Source organism: Borostomias antarcticus, assembly GCF_949987555.1.
Source record: "Borostomias antarcticus genome assembly, chromosome: 22".
Classification (NCBI taxonomy): domain Eukaryota; kingdom Metazoa; phylum Chordata; class Actinopteri; order Stomiiformes; family Stomiidae; genus Borostomias; species Borostomias antarcticus.
The window spans coordinates 4,168,534-4,181,327 of NC_140255.1; the positions used below are offsets into that span (position 1 = coordinate 4,168,534).

Sequence of the window (12,794 nt, forward strand, 5' to 3'; positions counted from 1 at the left end):
AAGAGGAAAGGGGAAAGTAGGCAGCCCTGTTTTACTCCAGTGAGCACGTCGATTTTATCTTGCACACATCCCTGGTGGAGCACTTGGCATTGCATACCCTGATATGTGCTCTTGATGATGTTTATGTATTTGGGGGGTATTCCATAGTGTGCCATTAGCTTCCTTAGCAACTCGCGGTCAACACTGTCAAATGCCAATGAAATTGACATAGACAGGTGTGTGCCATTCTATGGATTGTTCGATGATGATCCTGAGGGTAGCAATTTGATCACTGCATGATCTTTCGTTCCTGAAACCGGGTTGGTTTTCTCTTAGCTCATCATCGACCCCCTTTCACAGTCTCTCTAAGATAATGCGATTGAGCACTTTGCCTGTTGTTGATAGCAACATGATCCCTCTGTAGTTGTTACAATCCCTGAGGTCTCCTTTCTTGGGTATAGTAGCAATGAGCCCGTCCTTCCAGTCAGCTGGTACATTTCCCTCTTTCTCCCATATTTTCTTGATCAGCTGGTGTAGCATGGTGGTGGAGGTTTCAACATCAGCCTGTAAAGCTTCTGCTGGGATGTCATCTGGCCCTGCCGCCTTGCCACGCCGTAGTGACTTTATGGCCTTCTTTACCTCAGATCTATTTGGGGGGGCACAGGTGATCTCAAGCACGTGTGCGGCTGGTGGAATCTCTACCTCATGAACAGGGGGGGGTCTGTTGAGCAACTCTCTAAAGTGCTCTGTCCACCTTTGGTGTTGTTCTTCCTTGGTGGTGAGGAGTCTTCCCTGTTTATCACGGATGTGTGTGTTTGACCGCCTAAACTTTCCGGTAAGTTTCTTGGTGGTCATGTAGAGTTCCTTGAGGTTGTTTTTTCCAGCTGCTTCCTCTGCTTTTTGTGCCAATGCCTCGATGTAATTCTTTTTGTCACGTCTAGTGCTTTTCTTCACCTCCTTGTTTGCTACTTGGTAATCTCTGTGGGCTGCTGCCTTTTTTGCTCTGGTTTTTCATTGGTTTAGTAAATCCTTTTTTACCCTCATTTCTTCTATTCTTTTCAGTGTTTCTGTTGATACCCAGGGTTTGTGGTTTGTTTTCTTTTTCCCGACCACTTCCAGACATGTCTCCTTCCATATGTTTTTCACGTTGTTTCAGTGCTCTTCCATCGGAGTGTGGAGTTCTTGCAGGGCTTGGAACCTGTTCTGTAGGGTGGTTTGATAAAGTTCAGTTGTTCCTATGTCCTGAGCTGGGTGTTGAACTTTGCTCTGTTGTTCTGGGGGTTGTTGCAGCACTTCAGCTTGAGTTGGAGTTTTGCAGCCAGTAGGTGGTGGTCTGACCCAGCGTCTGCCCCCCTCTTCACTCGCACATTTAGGAGAGAGCGTCTGAACTTCCTGTTTATGCATATGTGGTCGATTTGGTTTTCGGCAGTGTGGTCAGGTGATATCCAGGTGGCTTTGTGAATGGGTTTATGGGGGAAGACAGTCTCTCCTATGACCAGGTTGTAATCAGCATGTTGTCTGCAAATCTCTTCCCATTTTCGTTCATGATGCCTAGTCCTTGCTTTCCCATCACCAGCTCGTATCCACTATTGTTATCTCCAACCTTGGCATTCATGTCGCCCATGAGCAAGAGGATGTATTTTTCTTTCCTGGCCTGGAGTAGATGTTGTAGCTGGTTGTAGAAATTGTCCTTTATTTCCTCATCAGTGTTGTTGGTAGATGCATAGCACTGTATGACTTGAAGGTTGGTTCTTTTATGGGTGGTTTGGAATCTTGCATTGATAATCCTTGAATTGATGGGCTCCCAGGTGATGAGGGCCCTCTGAGCTTCTTTGGAGAGCATTAGTGCTACTCCCTCTGTGTGTGGTGCTTTTTCATCAGGGTGTCCAGAGTAGAATATGGACTCGCCGCTGGCCAGTTTGGCTTCGCCTGTCTGGAGCCATCTAGTTTCGCACAGGCCGAGGATAGAGATCTTGTATCTCCTCATCTCATCTGCAATGACTGACGTCTTTCCTGCTGTGTACATGGTCCTGATGTTCCAGGTGGCGATGTTGGTAGGCTGCCTAGGGGATAGAAGGTTCCAACGCGCCCTCTCCGTATGGTTTTCGGTGTGCGTCTTCATAATCTCTTTAGCTTTTTTTCTTGCAGAGGCTTCATCTCCCAGGTTGTAGGGTTTCTTACTTTTCTTCAATGTTTCTGTAATCATTGTGATCCACTCACGGGTGATTGGCCCATGAGTTTTACCATTGTCCTATTGGCCAGCTTTAGCTGTTTCCACCTCTCAAGACGAGGACGTTAGGGTTGGATTTTGAGAGGCAATAATAATTATAATGATAATAATAATAATAATAATAATGTTCAGCACTGGATCGGGGTCGGGCATTTTGAGGAGGAAAAGGAAGGAGGAGATAAATGACAAATACATAAGGGTGTCTGCCCGGACCCTGATTATTGAAAACTTCTTCAATTAAAAAAAAATCTTTAAAATCATGTGTCTGAAGTACAAACAGTACAATGCCTGATGCATTAGCATGTTTATTCTGCACCACCTGGGGCTTGAACTCACAACCATAGACACCAAAGGAAGTTCAGGTACTTGTTGAGGCAAGTGAGAAGCTGGCAGTTTGACCTAATAAAAGTATAAATATCACAGCTAGATATTTTACACCATAGGAATCCTGCATGAACATATTAGTAGGCCTACTGTGATGGGAATGAGTTGTGGGACTCTGGACTGAGCATCGATCACTGATTAACTAAATTGATTGGATAGACCACAGGTGGGACTGATTGAGATGTACAGTAAGCAGACAGAAGACTGGTCAGATGAAGAGATATAAACAAGATGAAGAAACAGTAACAGCTACAAATTAAAAATATCATTAAAACTAGAAAGGGTGCTCTGAGATGCTCTGCATTTTGTTGGTGTAATCGAGTTGAAATGGTTAAACTCACTCCTCATTATAAATATAGCACACTTGCACCAGTAAGCTTTTTGTTGGTGTAACTGATTGTGGTGTTTATAAAGGTGGTCATGTATGAACACAACTGAACATACTTGTGTACTTACCTTTTTTATTTTTCAATCAGCCATTACAGACAATAACAGAAGACATAAGTTACAAAACTATATACAGAAATTAAGTCCAGTGTTCATTCCTCTGAGGGGTAGAAAAGACAGGCACAAGCCCAGTGTCCATGCTTCTGGAAGAGGTAGGGCACTAGCCCAGTGTCCATGCATCTGGGAGGGGTAGAAGGGCACTAGCCCAGTGTCCATGTCTCTGGGAGGGGTAGAAGGGCACTAGCCCAGTGTCCATGTCTCTTTGATGGGTTCTAAGTTGACTTATGCTACACCCAGTGGCGGCTGGTGAAAAAAATAGTAGGTAGGGCCGAAGGTTTGGAAACCAAACCCCTGGGGGGGCATCCCCCCCCCCAGAAGATTTTTTGTGTGATTTTCACATGTAAATCAAGCATTCTGGTGCATTCTGAGAAAATAAGAAAGGAAATATATAAGAAAATAAATAAAATTGCCACCTCCGGCGGAGCTTCTCTGGCATCCCTGTGGAGGTTGGGGACATTGAGCATGAGTGGTCGGTGTTCAAAGCCTCCATTGCTGAAGCTGCGGCTGGGAGCTGTGGCCTGAGGGCCATAGGTACCTCAAGGGGCGGTAACCCTCGGACACCGTGGTGGACAGCGGTGGTCAGGGAAGCCGTCCGGCTGAAGGAGGCCTTCCGGGATATGTTAGCCCGGGAGACCCCAGAAGCAGTTGCAGGGTATCGACTGGCCCGGCGGGCTACGGCTTCAGCCGTGACCAAGGCAAAGCAGCGGGTGTGGGAGAAGTTCGGAGAAACCATGGAGAAGGACTTTCGGTCGGCACCAAAGTGTTTCTGGAAGACATCAGACACCTCAGGAAGGGAAAGCGGGGGACCATCCAAGCTGTATACAGCAAGGATACGACACTGCTGACCTCAACTGAGGAGGTTGTTGAGCGTTGGAAGAAGCACTTTGAGGAACTCCTGAACCCGACTAATCCACCCTCTACGATCGAGGCAGAGCCGAAGATGATGGGGGGTCATCAATTTCCTTGGAGGAGGTCACTGAGGTAGTCAAACAACTCCACAGTGGCAAAGCCCCAGGGACTGATGAGATCCATCCAGAAATGCTGAAGGCGCTGGGTATTGAGGGGCTGTCTTGGTTGACACGCCTCTTTAACATTGCGTGGAAGTCTGGGTCAGTGCCAAAGGAGTGGCAGACTGGGGTGGTGGTCCCAATATTCAAAAAAGGGGACCAGAGGGTGTGTGCCAATTATAGAGGCATCACATTACTCAGCCTCCCAGGGAAAGTGTACTCCAAGGTGCTGGAAAGGAGGGTCCGGCCGATAGTCGAACCTCAGATCGAAGAGGAACAATGCGGATTTCATCCTGGTCATGGAACCACCGACCAGCTCTTCACTCTCGCGAGGATCTTGGAGGTGGCTTGGGAGTTTGCCCAACCTGTCTACATGTGTTTTGTGGACTTGGAGAAGGCTTACGACCGGATCCCTCGAGAGGTCTTGTGGAGGGTTATGCGGGAGTATAGGGTGAGGGGGTCCCTACTTAGGGCCATCCAATCCCTGTACACCCAGAGCGAGAGCTGTGCCCGGGTCCTCAGCAGTAAGTCGTCTTCCTTTCCGGTGGGGGTTGGCCTCCGCCAGGGCTGCGCTTTATCACCAATCCTGTTTGTGATTTTCATGGACAGGATACCGAGGCGTAGCCGTGGGGAGGTGGGTTTGCAGTTCGGTGAGCTGGGGATCGCATCCCTGCTATTTGCAGATGATGTCGTCCTGATGAGTCCTTACCCCAAGTGAAGGAGTTCAAGTATCTGGGGGTCTTGTTCACGAGTGAGGGAACCATGGAGAGGGAGTTTGGCCGGAGAATCAGAGCAGCTGGTGCGGTTCTGCAGTCGCTTTACCACACTGTTGTGATGAAAAGAGAGCTGAGCCAAAAGGCAAAGCTCTCGATCTACCGGTCTATCTTCGTCCCCACCCTCATCTATGGTCATGAAGGATGGGTCATGACCGAAAGAACGAGATCACGGATACAAGCGGCCGAAATGAGTTTTTTTTTCGGAGGGTGGCTGGGGTCTCCCTGAGAGATCGGGTGAGAAGTTCAGTCATCTGGGAGAGACTCGGAGTAGAGCCGCTGCTCCTTTGTGTCGAAAGAAGCCAGTTGAGGTGGTTCGGGCATCTAGTGATGATGCCTCCTGGGCGCCTCCCTAGGGAGGTGTTCCAGGCGTGTCCGGCCGCGGGGTAGACCCAGGACTAGGTGGCGGGACTACATCTCCGCACTGGCCTGTGAGCGGCTAAAGATTCTCCAGGCAGAGTTGGTTGATGCTGCTAGGGAAAGGGATGTCTGAGGCCCCCTGCTGGAGCTGCTGCCTCCGCGACCCGACCCCGGATAAGTGGATGAAGATGGATGGATGGATGGATAATAAGACAGCAGGTCTCCTCCCAATCAGAGTCAATTTAGCCAGTTGTAGTCCTCGGGTACACTATTGGAACAACGTTGCTGACTAGTGGATACATTGCTGTTGTACTATAGGATTGTGGGTAGTGTATTTTTACTGTATGAACAGCAGTAGTTTGAGGGGACAAAATGAGGGCGGACTTCAAAATACTATCAAAAATTCAGTTTTTGAGATAAAATTCAGAAAAATGTCACACTACATCTACCATGTCCTGAAAATGTTGTCTTTTTTTCATGAACATTGGAGATTTACTGTCCAAGTATTTGCAGTAGCTACATACAGTGATGTGTACAATAAAACATATTTAAAAAATCTGTAAAGATCATTTGTTGAGGACAGTCTGAAGATGCAGTGTTGCAATTGCGGTGTCAATTGACCAAAAATGTGGGCGGAGTAGGGTTTGATAGGTTTTACAGTTTTTGAGAAAAAACAAGTGATGGACCTCATAATTCCTGCCAGCATATGGTTTCTGCTCACTTGGGCCTACATTTTGGTGGTGGTTGCACGTACAATGGATTTGTTATGATTTTTTAAAGTTTTAAACTTTATATTGTTGCTGTAGCGCCACCTATTGGCGCACAATGCTACTTGAGGAATTTTGCCATAAGACTGAATCTATGTGCAAAGTTTTGTGATTTTTCATGCACGGGAAGTCAGACTTCCTAGGAAGGAGATTCAGATTCAGAATATTTGAAAATACTAGAGGGACCGGGAGCTGAGGCTGCCTGGCCCCTAATAATAATAATAATAATAATAATAATAATAATAATAATAATAATAATGTAAGAATCAATGGTGGATCTCTGTATGTTGTTTAATTCTGTGTCCTTATTTTCCTTTTCCACAGATCGTGTGACAGAGGTGAGGACTAATATCTACGTCACCAGCTTTGGCCCAGTTTCAGACACAGATATGGTAAGACTTCATAGTCTAACACTCCCAGATAGATAGTCTCCATGTCTTTATCTTCTAGAGAATTGAACACCATCCTGGTTCCATCCTGTCGCCTGACGCTACTCTCATAGCCCCCGCTCAAACTGTGATTGTGTACACTCTCCCAGCATGCCATGCTAAAGCCGCTGGAACACTGACCCTAAGAGATTCCCCAGTTCGCCCTCAAAGGCCCAGGTTTCAAACCCGGCGAAGAGAAGAGGCGCCTTACCTTGGATAATCAGATCCTTTCAAGCCAGGCTTCTCCTTTTTCAAAACCTTTGGATCCTTCATGGGTTTATGTTCTCAGCAGTTGATGCGCTCTTAGATTCTCTATTATATGTGCTATTTTTAAGGAACATGTAATATACCATATGAAAACGGGAGATAAGCTCAGACATATTCTTTGTGTAGTTACCTTGCTGCCCTGTTCCAAGACTTATTCGGTCACCATTCTGCTTCTTCCTCCCCCTCAGTGTAACAATGTATTTTTCCAGTGCCTCCATTACTATTTTTCTTTCATAATGTTATTTTAAGGGAACGGGGCGGATGCCCTCCTTGAGAATGCTTTCACTTTATTATTAGACCAGATGAAAGGAGCGGGACACAGCCCGGTGGGGAGAACAGGACGGAAATAGTCAGGGGGCGGCACTGGGGGCGGAACTGAACCCTGGTTTGTAAGGTGTATGCACACTATATCACAGTCCTACGCTGTGTATATACTCAGAGCCTGTATCTAACAGTCCTATACTAAATACAGTATATACTCAGATCCTGTATTTGTATCTCACTGTCCTACACTGAGTATATAATGAGATTCTTTCATCTTAGATCTATCTAGTAAAGAGTAAAACTGGATCTGTTCAGTTTGTGAAAAGCAGTTTCTGTTGTCTCCATGCCAGAGAATGCTGCCTCCTCCATTGACAGTTTTAGCTTATGAATTATTAATACTCTACTCTTTATTCAAGTCACTTATTCGTTTATCCTCTGCTTGTTTTCAAGAAAATACACATCCATTTATCATATCCAGACGCTTTACAATGACAATAAATCCAGACAGCAACATTCTTCAAGTGATTGAACTATTGATTTAACATTTATGATGTCTGAATGCAATGCTAATTTCAAATGTTGTGGTCTCTCATTCATAAATGAACAACTAAGTATACAAAATACATATATTATGAATTCACGTGTCTGGTGTGTCCCATACTGTAGCAAAAGATTTTTACTTAAGATCTGTGTGATCATCATCTCAGCGTATGTAGCACCAGTAGAGATTTCCAACACAATCATTTATTCATGTGTGCTCTGCATTGCTGCTACAGGGATTAGATAAGGGTGTTCACACATGATTGATATGAAAGCTTGTCGCATCCCTTCATGGGTCATAGATTTCCAAGACAAATTTTCCTAACCAGGAAAAAGGTTTGGCCCCATAGAGAGTGCAAACCTAGGGATGAATCTAGATACTTTAGTATCATCTAAAAAGGCTCTCTAACTCTGAAAGGATGTGTGGATTAGATTAACTATTGAAACAGACAGTCAAGTTTGGGGGAAACACCAGATATCCTAGAGATTACTGAGTTGAGAGGATTTCACAGCTAATAGATCTCTTTAATTATATATATGAGATAAATACTGATGAATATTTCAGTAGTTCATCAGTATTTATCTGTAGCATTCATTAGTCTGTGTTACCACCATACACTGCCTCTAGTGGCAAGAGGAAGGTGATGAAGAATGTACTGCTCTTGATCTGTACAGCTGTAACAGCACCATTGCTTTCTTTGTGTTTAACCCGACACCCTCAGGCAGATTTCTGAGTTTCACATTTGAACATACATGTATATCTGGTAAGCCTGTACAGAGAGAGAGAGAGAGAGAGAGAGAGAGACACACACACACACACACACACGCACACACACAAATCGTTTACAATTCAGTTTGCCCTGGAGCCCTTAATAACCCAGGTACCCTTTGAAGACCAGCTCTGGACAAAAAAGAGGGGAGAGGGGGTGGGGGAAAGACTGATCTGCTGACTTGAAGAGCTGTGAAATCAAACACTGGCTATAATGGGTACATGGTTCACCAACACCATGGGCATCACCCTCATATCTGTGACTGAAATAAAAACCCATATAACCCCCTATCCACAAGACTAAATAAAACCCATATGACCCCTATCCACAAGACTAAATAAAACCCATATAACCCCCTATCCACATGACTAAATAAAACCCATATAACCCCTATCCACATGACTAAATAAAACCCAGAATCCCTATCCACATGACTAAATAAAACCCATATAACCCCTATCCACATGACTAAATAAAACCCAGAACCCCTATCCACATGACTAAATAAAACCCATATGACCCCTATCCACAAGACTAAATAAAACCCATATAACCCCTATCCACATGACTAAATAAAACCCAGAATCCCTATCCACAAGACTAAATAAAACCCAGAATCCCTATCCACAAGACTAAATAAAACCCATATAACCCCAATCCACATGACTAAATAAAACCCAGAATCCCTATCCACATGACTAAATAAAACCCATATAACCCCTATCCACAAGACTAAATAAAACCCAGAATCCCTATCCACAAGACTAGATAAAACCCAGAATCCCTATCCACATGACTAAATAAAACCCATATAACCCCTATCCACAAGACTAAATAAAACCCAGAATCCCTATCCACAAGACTAAATAAAACCCAGAATCCCTATCCACATGACTAAATAAAACCCATATAACCCCTATCCACAAGACTAAATAAAACCCATATGACCCCTATCCACAAGACTAAATAAAACCCATATAACCCCTATCCACATGACTAAATAAAACCCAGAACCCCTATCCACATGACTAAATAAAACCCATATAACCCCTATCCACATGACTAAATAAAACCCAGAATCCCTATCCACATGACTAAATAAAACCCATATAACCCCAATCCACATGACTAAATAAAACCCATATAACCCCTATCCACATGACTAAATAAAACCCATATAACCCCAATCCACATGACTAAATAAAACCCATATAACCCCAATCCACATGACTAAATAAAACCCATATAACCCCCTATCCACAAGACTAAATAAAACCCATATGACCCCTATCCACATGACTAAATAAAACCCATATAACCCCAATCCACATGACTAAATAAAACCCAGAATCCCTATCCACATGACTAAATAAAACCCAGAACCCCTATCCACATGACTAAATAAAACCATATAACCCCTATCCACATGACTAAATAAAACCCAGAATCCCTATCCACATGACTAAATAAAACCCATATAACCCCAATCCACATGACTAAATAAAACCCATATAACCCCTATCCACATGTAGGGCTGCAACAAACGACTATTTTAATTGTTGATTAGTCACCGATTATTGAAACGATTAGTCGACTAATCTTTTACTTTTTTTTAAACTTTTTTTTAAAATAACCAGGTTAATTGCATGAATATAAAATGGCTCTTATGGTACAGTATATTTAGCCATCAGCTTTTAAATCTAGCAAGACAAGAAAGAACGATGGGCATCACCCTCATATCTGTGACTGAAATAAAAACCCATATAACCCCCTATCCACAAGACTAAATAAAACCCATATAACCCCCTATCCACATGACTAAATAAAACCCATATAACCCCTATCCACATGACTAAATAAAACCCAGAACCCCTATCCACATGACTAAATAAAACACAGAAGAACCCCTATCAACATAACTAAATAAAACACAGAAGAACCCCTATCCACATGACTAAATAAAACACAGAAGAACCCCTATCCACATGACTAAATAAAACCCAGAAGAACCCCTATCCACATGACTAAATAAAACCCATATAGCCCCTATCCACATCTACATGTTAATTTTGTCAAAGAAAACTATACTATGAAAAATTTTCGTCCATGACCTTGATTTAGTTATCATCACGAGACGATAACTAAATTTCAAAAACGATGAAGAAATCTATAAACATTCCCGTCAATAAATAAAAACTAGACAAAAATGTTAGGGAGAGACAATGTGGGAAGAGATCCAATCAGAATGCTGAGATTTCTGTGAAAGTCGAGGCTCATGCTGAAAAAACATTGGACCTCATTCCTGAACATTTTCTTAAGTGTCTTCTTAAATGTCTTCTTACGAGCTTCGTAAGACCAACCCTAAGAAAGATCCCCGCCGGATTCATGAACGTGTGGAAATGTGTTGTTGAATGCGTGTTCTCATACACCTGAATTTGCATACATAAACACCCCGCCAGCTCCTTACTACAGGGTCGTGTGCACACAGAATCCCCAGACAGCGCGGAAAAAGTTGATTGAGTTCACGTGCAAATTCGACGTTTTATTCGTCACGCAACATACCAGTAAAATGAGCAGTGAGATGTTTTTCCGCTGGCTCTTATAACATGCAAACTAAGCTTAAGCAAGGTGAAAAAACCAATACAAAATAACAATAGAAAACAAAACAGTATATGGACTTTTAATACAAAAGGCAAAATATATAGCCTACATGAAAGGGATGGGATGTGCTGAGAGCAGATGATTAAATTGTACAGTTTAGTGTACGAGTAGGCTACTTGTGGATCTTGATGTTCCCTATCTATATTATGTAGGCCCATATGATATATTTTAGTTATGGATATTCACGTTTATTTACAGAATGTAGATGTGTCCATTCTGACGACTATAGAATATAAGGTGCTGTTGTGTCAAGTCTGAGTATAGCGACTGAGTTTAGTGCTTATTTATTCATTCACTGCCATTTGCAATGTTTGTGTAGAGCTTTTATTTATTTTAGGACACCACGATGCCTCGTATAATCATGACTATAAACGTGAAAGGTAATTGGAAATTATACAAATATTCTTGTATTCATTATTATTCTCATTTCAAGCCTAGGATGTCTGTAGAATTGTTGTGAACGCGATCACCTCAGATTTCTCATAAATTCAGCCCTTGCGAACATGGGCGCATTCCAATTTGGCCTACCTACGACTGCATTTCCGCGTTCTTAAATCCTGTTCTTAGATAAGAACAAATCCCAGATAAGAAACCATTCAGGAATCCCAGAATTGTCCCGGGAACTTTGTGGGACACCGTGAGTGAGACCCGAGTGTAGCAGAGAGGGAGGTCCAGTTGATTGGCGCGTTTATTTAGGTCACAAACAGAAAAGAAACCAAAGCAAAAAACTTCGGGTCAGCCGGGCTGACTCCTGTCCCCCGTGGATCGCTCAGCCGAGCTGCGGGGATCCTGGGCTCTGCTCCGGTCGTCAGCGCAGGGGTCGGATAAGACAAAGAAAGCAAGGTTAGTCAGGGGTTCTGTAGACCAAGAATTCAGCCAGCGTTTCTCCTATCCTACTCACTGAGTCCCTGGACTGCCGAGTGTTCTCCTCTCTGGGGTTTTATGGAGACCCAGCTCGTCAGCTGAGTGGCTCCAGCCGGTGTTGCTCCAGGGAGAGGGCCAACGAGCAGATTGTCTGCAGCTGAGTGGCAGGGTTGCCATGGCGATGGTGAATGGCCTGTAGACTCCGTTCACCACCTGGCCGCGCTGTCCATGGTGCTGAACTGCCCAGCGGAGTTTCCGGGTCTCTGGGGCCGGTCGGAGTGCCGTCGCGGCCGCGGTTTGTGACCCTGTGGCAGCCTCGCGCCCACCCATGGCAGGGAGGGTGCCACAACTTCTTACGTCGAGTTAAGAAGAAATGTCTTCTTAACTTTTTCTTAACTGCGTTCAGGAATGAGGACCAAACACAGGCAAGGACAGTGCATAGAAATTTAATTCATTACCTTTGTCCATCAGTCTAATAAATGTTTCCTCCAGGAGTAGGCTACAGTACATGTATATGAATTTGGAAATTCTAGAGAAATTGTTAAATTATGCACTTTAACTGAACCCATTCGTTAACTATTGTAGATTTAGTTAACTAAAATCTTTATGCTATTTAGTCAACTAAAACTAGACTAAAGCTAAAACAATTCAGATGACTAAAATATGACTAAAACTCAATAGCATTTTAGTCAAAAGACTTTGACTCAAACTAAACCAAAATTTGCTATCAAAATTAACACTGATGCACATGACTAAATAAAACCCAGAACCCTTATCCAGACGACTAAATAAAATACATATAATCCCTACTGTATCTACACGACTAAATAAAATCCATATAATCCCAATCTACATGACTAAATAAAATCCATATAATCCCTATCTACATGACTAAATAAAATCCATATAACCCCAATCCACATGACTAAATAAAACCCATATAACCCCAATCCACATGACTAAATAAAAGAGAGTAAGTAAAGTGTATCTATA

General features: G+C 43.4%; 1 protein-coding gene across 1 annotated transcript in view; it reads left to right on the forward strand.

Annotated features, from left to right (window-relative positions):
* The window catches only part of gabra2b (gamma-aminobutyric acid type A receptor subunit alpha2b), a gene marked incomplete at its 3' end in the record, with an annotated part of 51,187 nt that overhangs the window by 15,175 nt on the left and 23,218 nt on the right, over nucleotides 1–12,794 (forward strand). Inside the window, exon 2 of the mRNA XM_084456304.1 lies at nucleotides 6,332–6,399. Coding sequence (XP_084312430.1) covers nucleotides 6,397–6,399 — 3 coding nt within the window. The 5' untranslated portion in view covers nucleotides 6,332–6,396. The remainder of the gene's footprint in view (nucleotides 1–6,331; nucleotides 6,400–12,794) is intronic.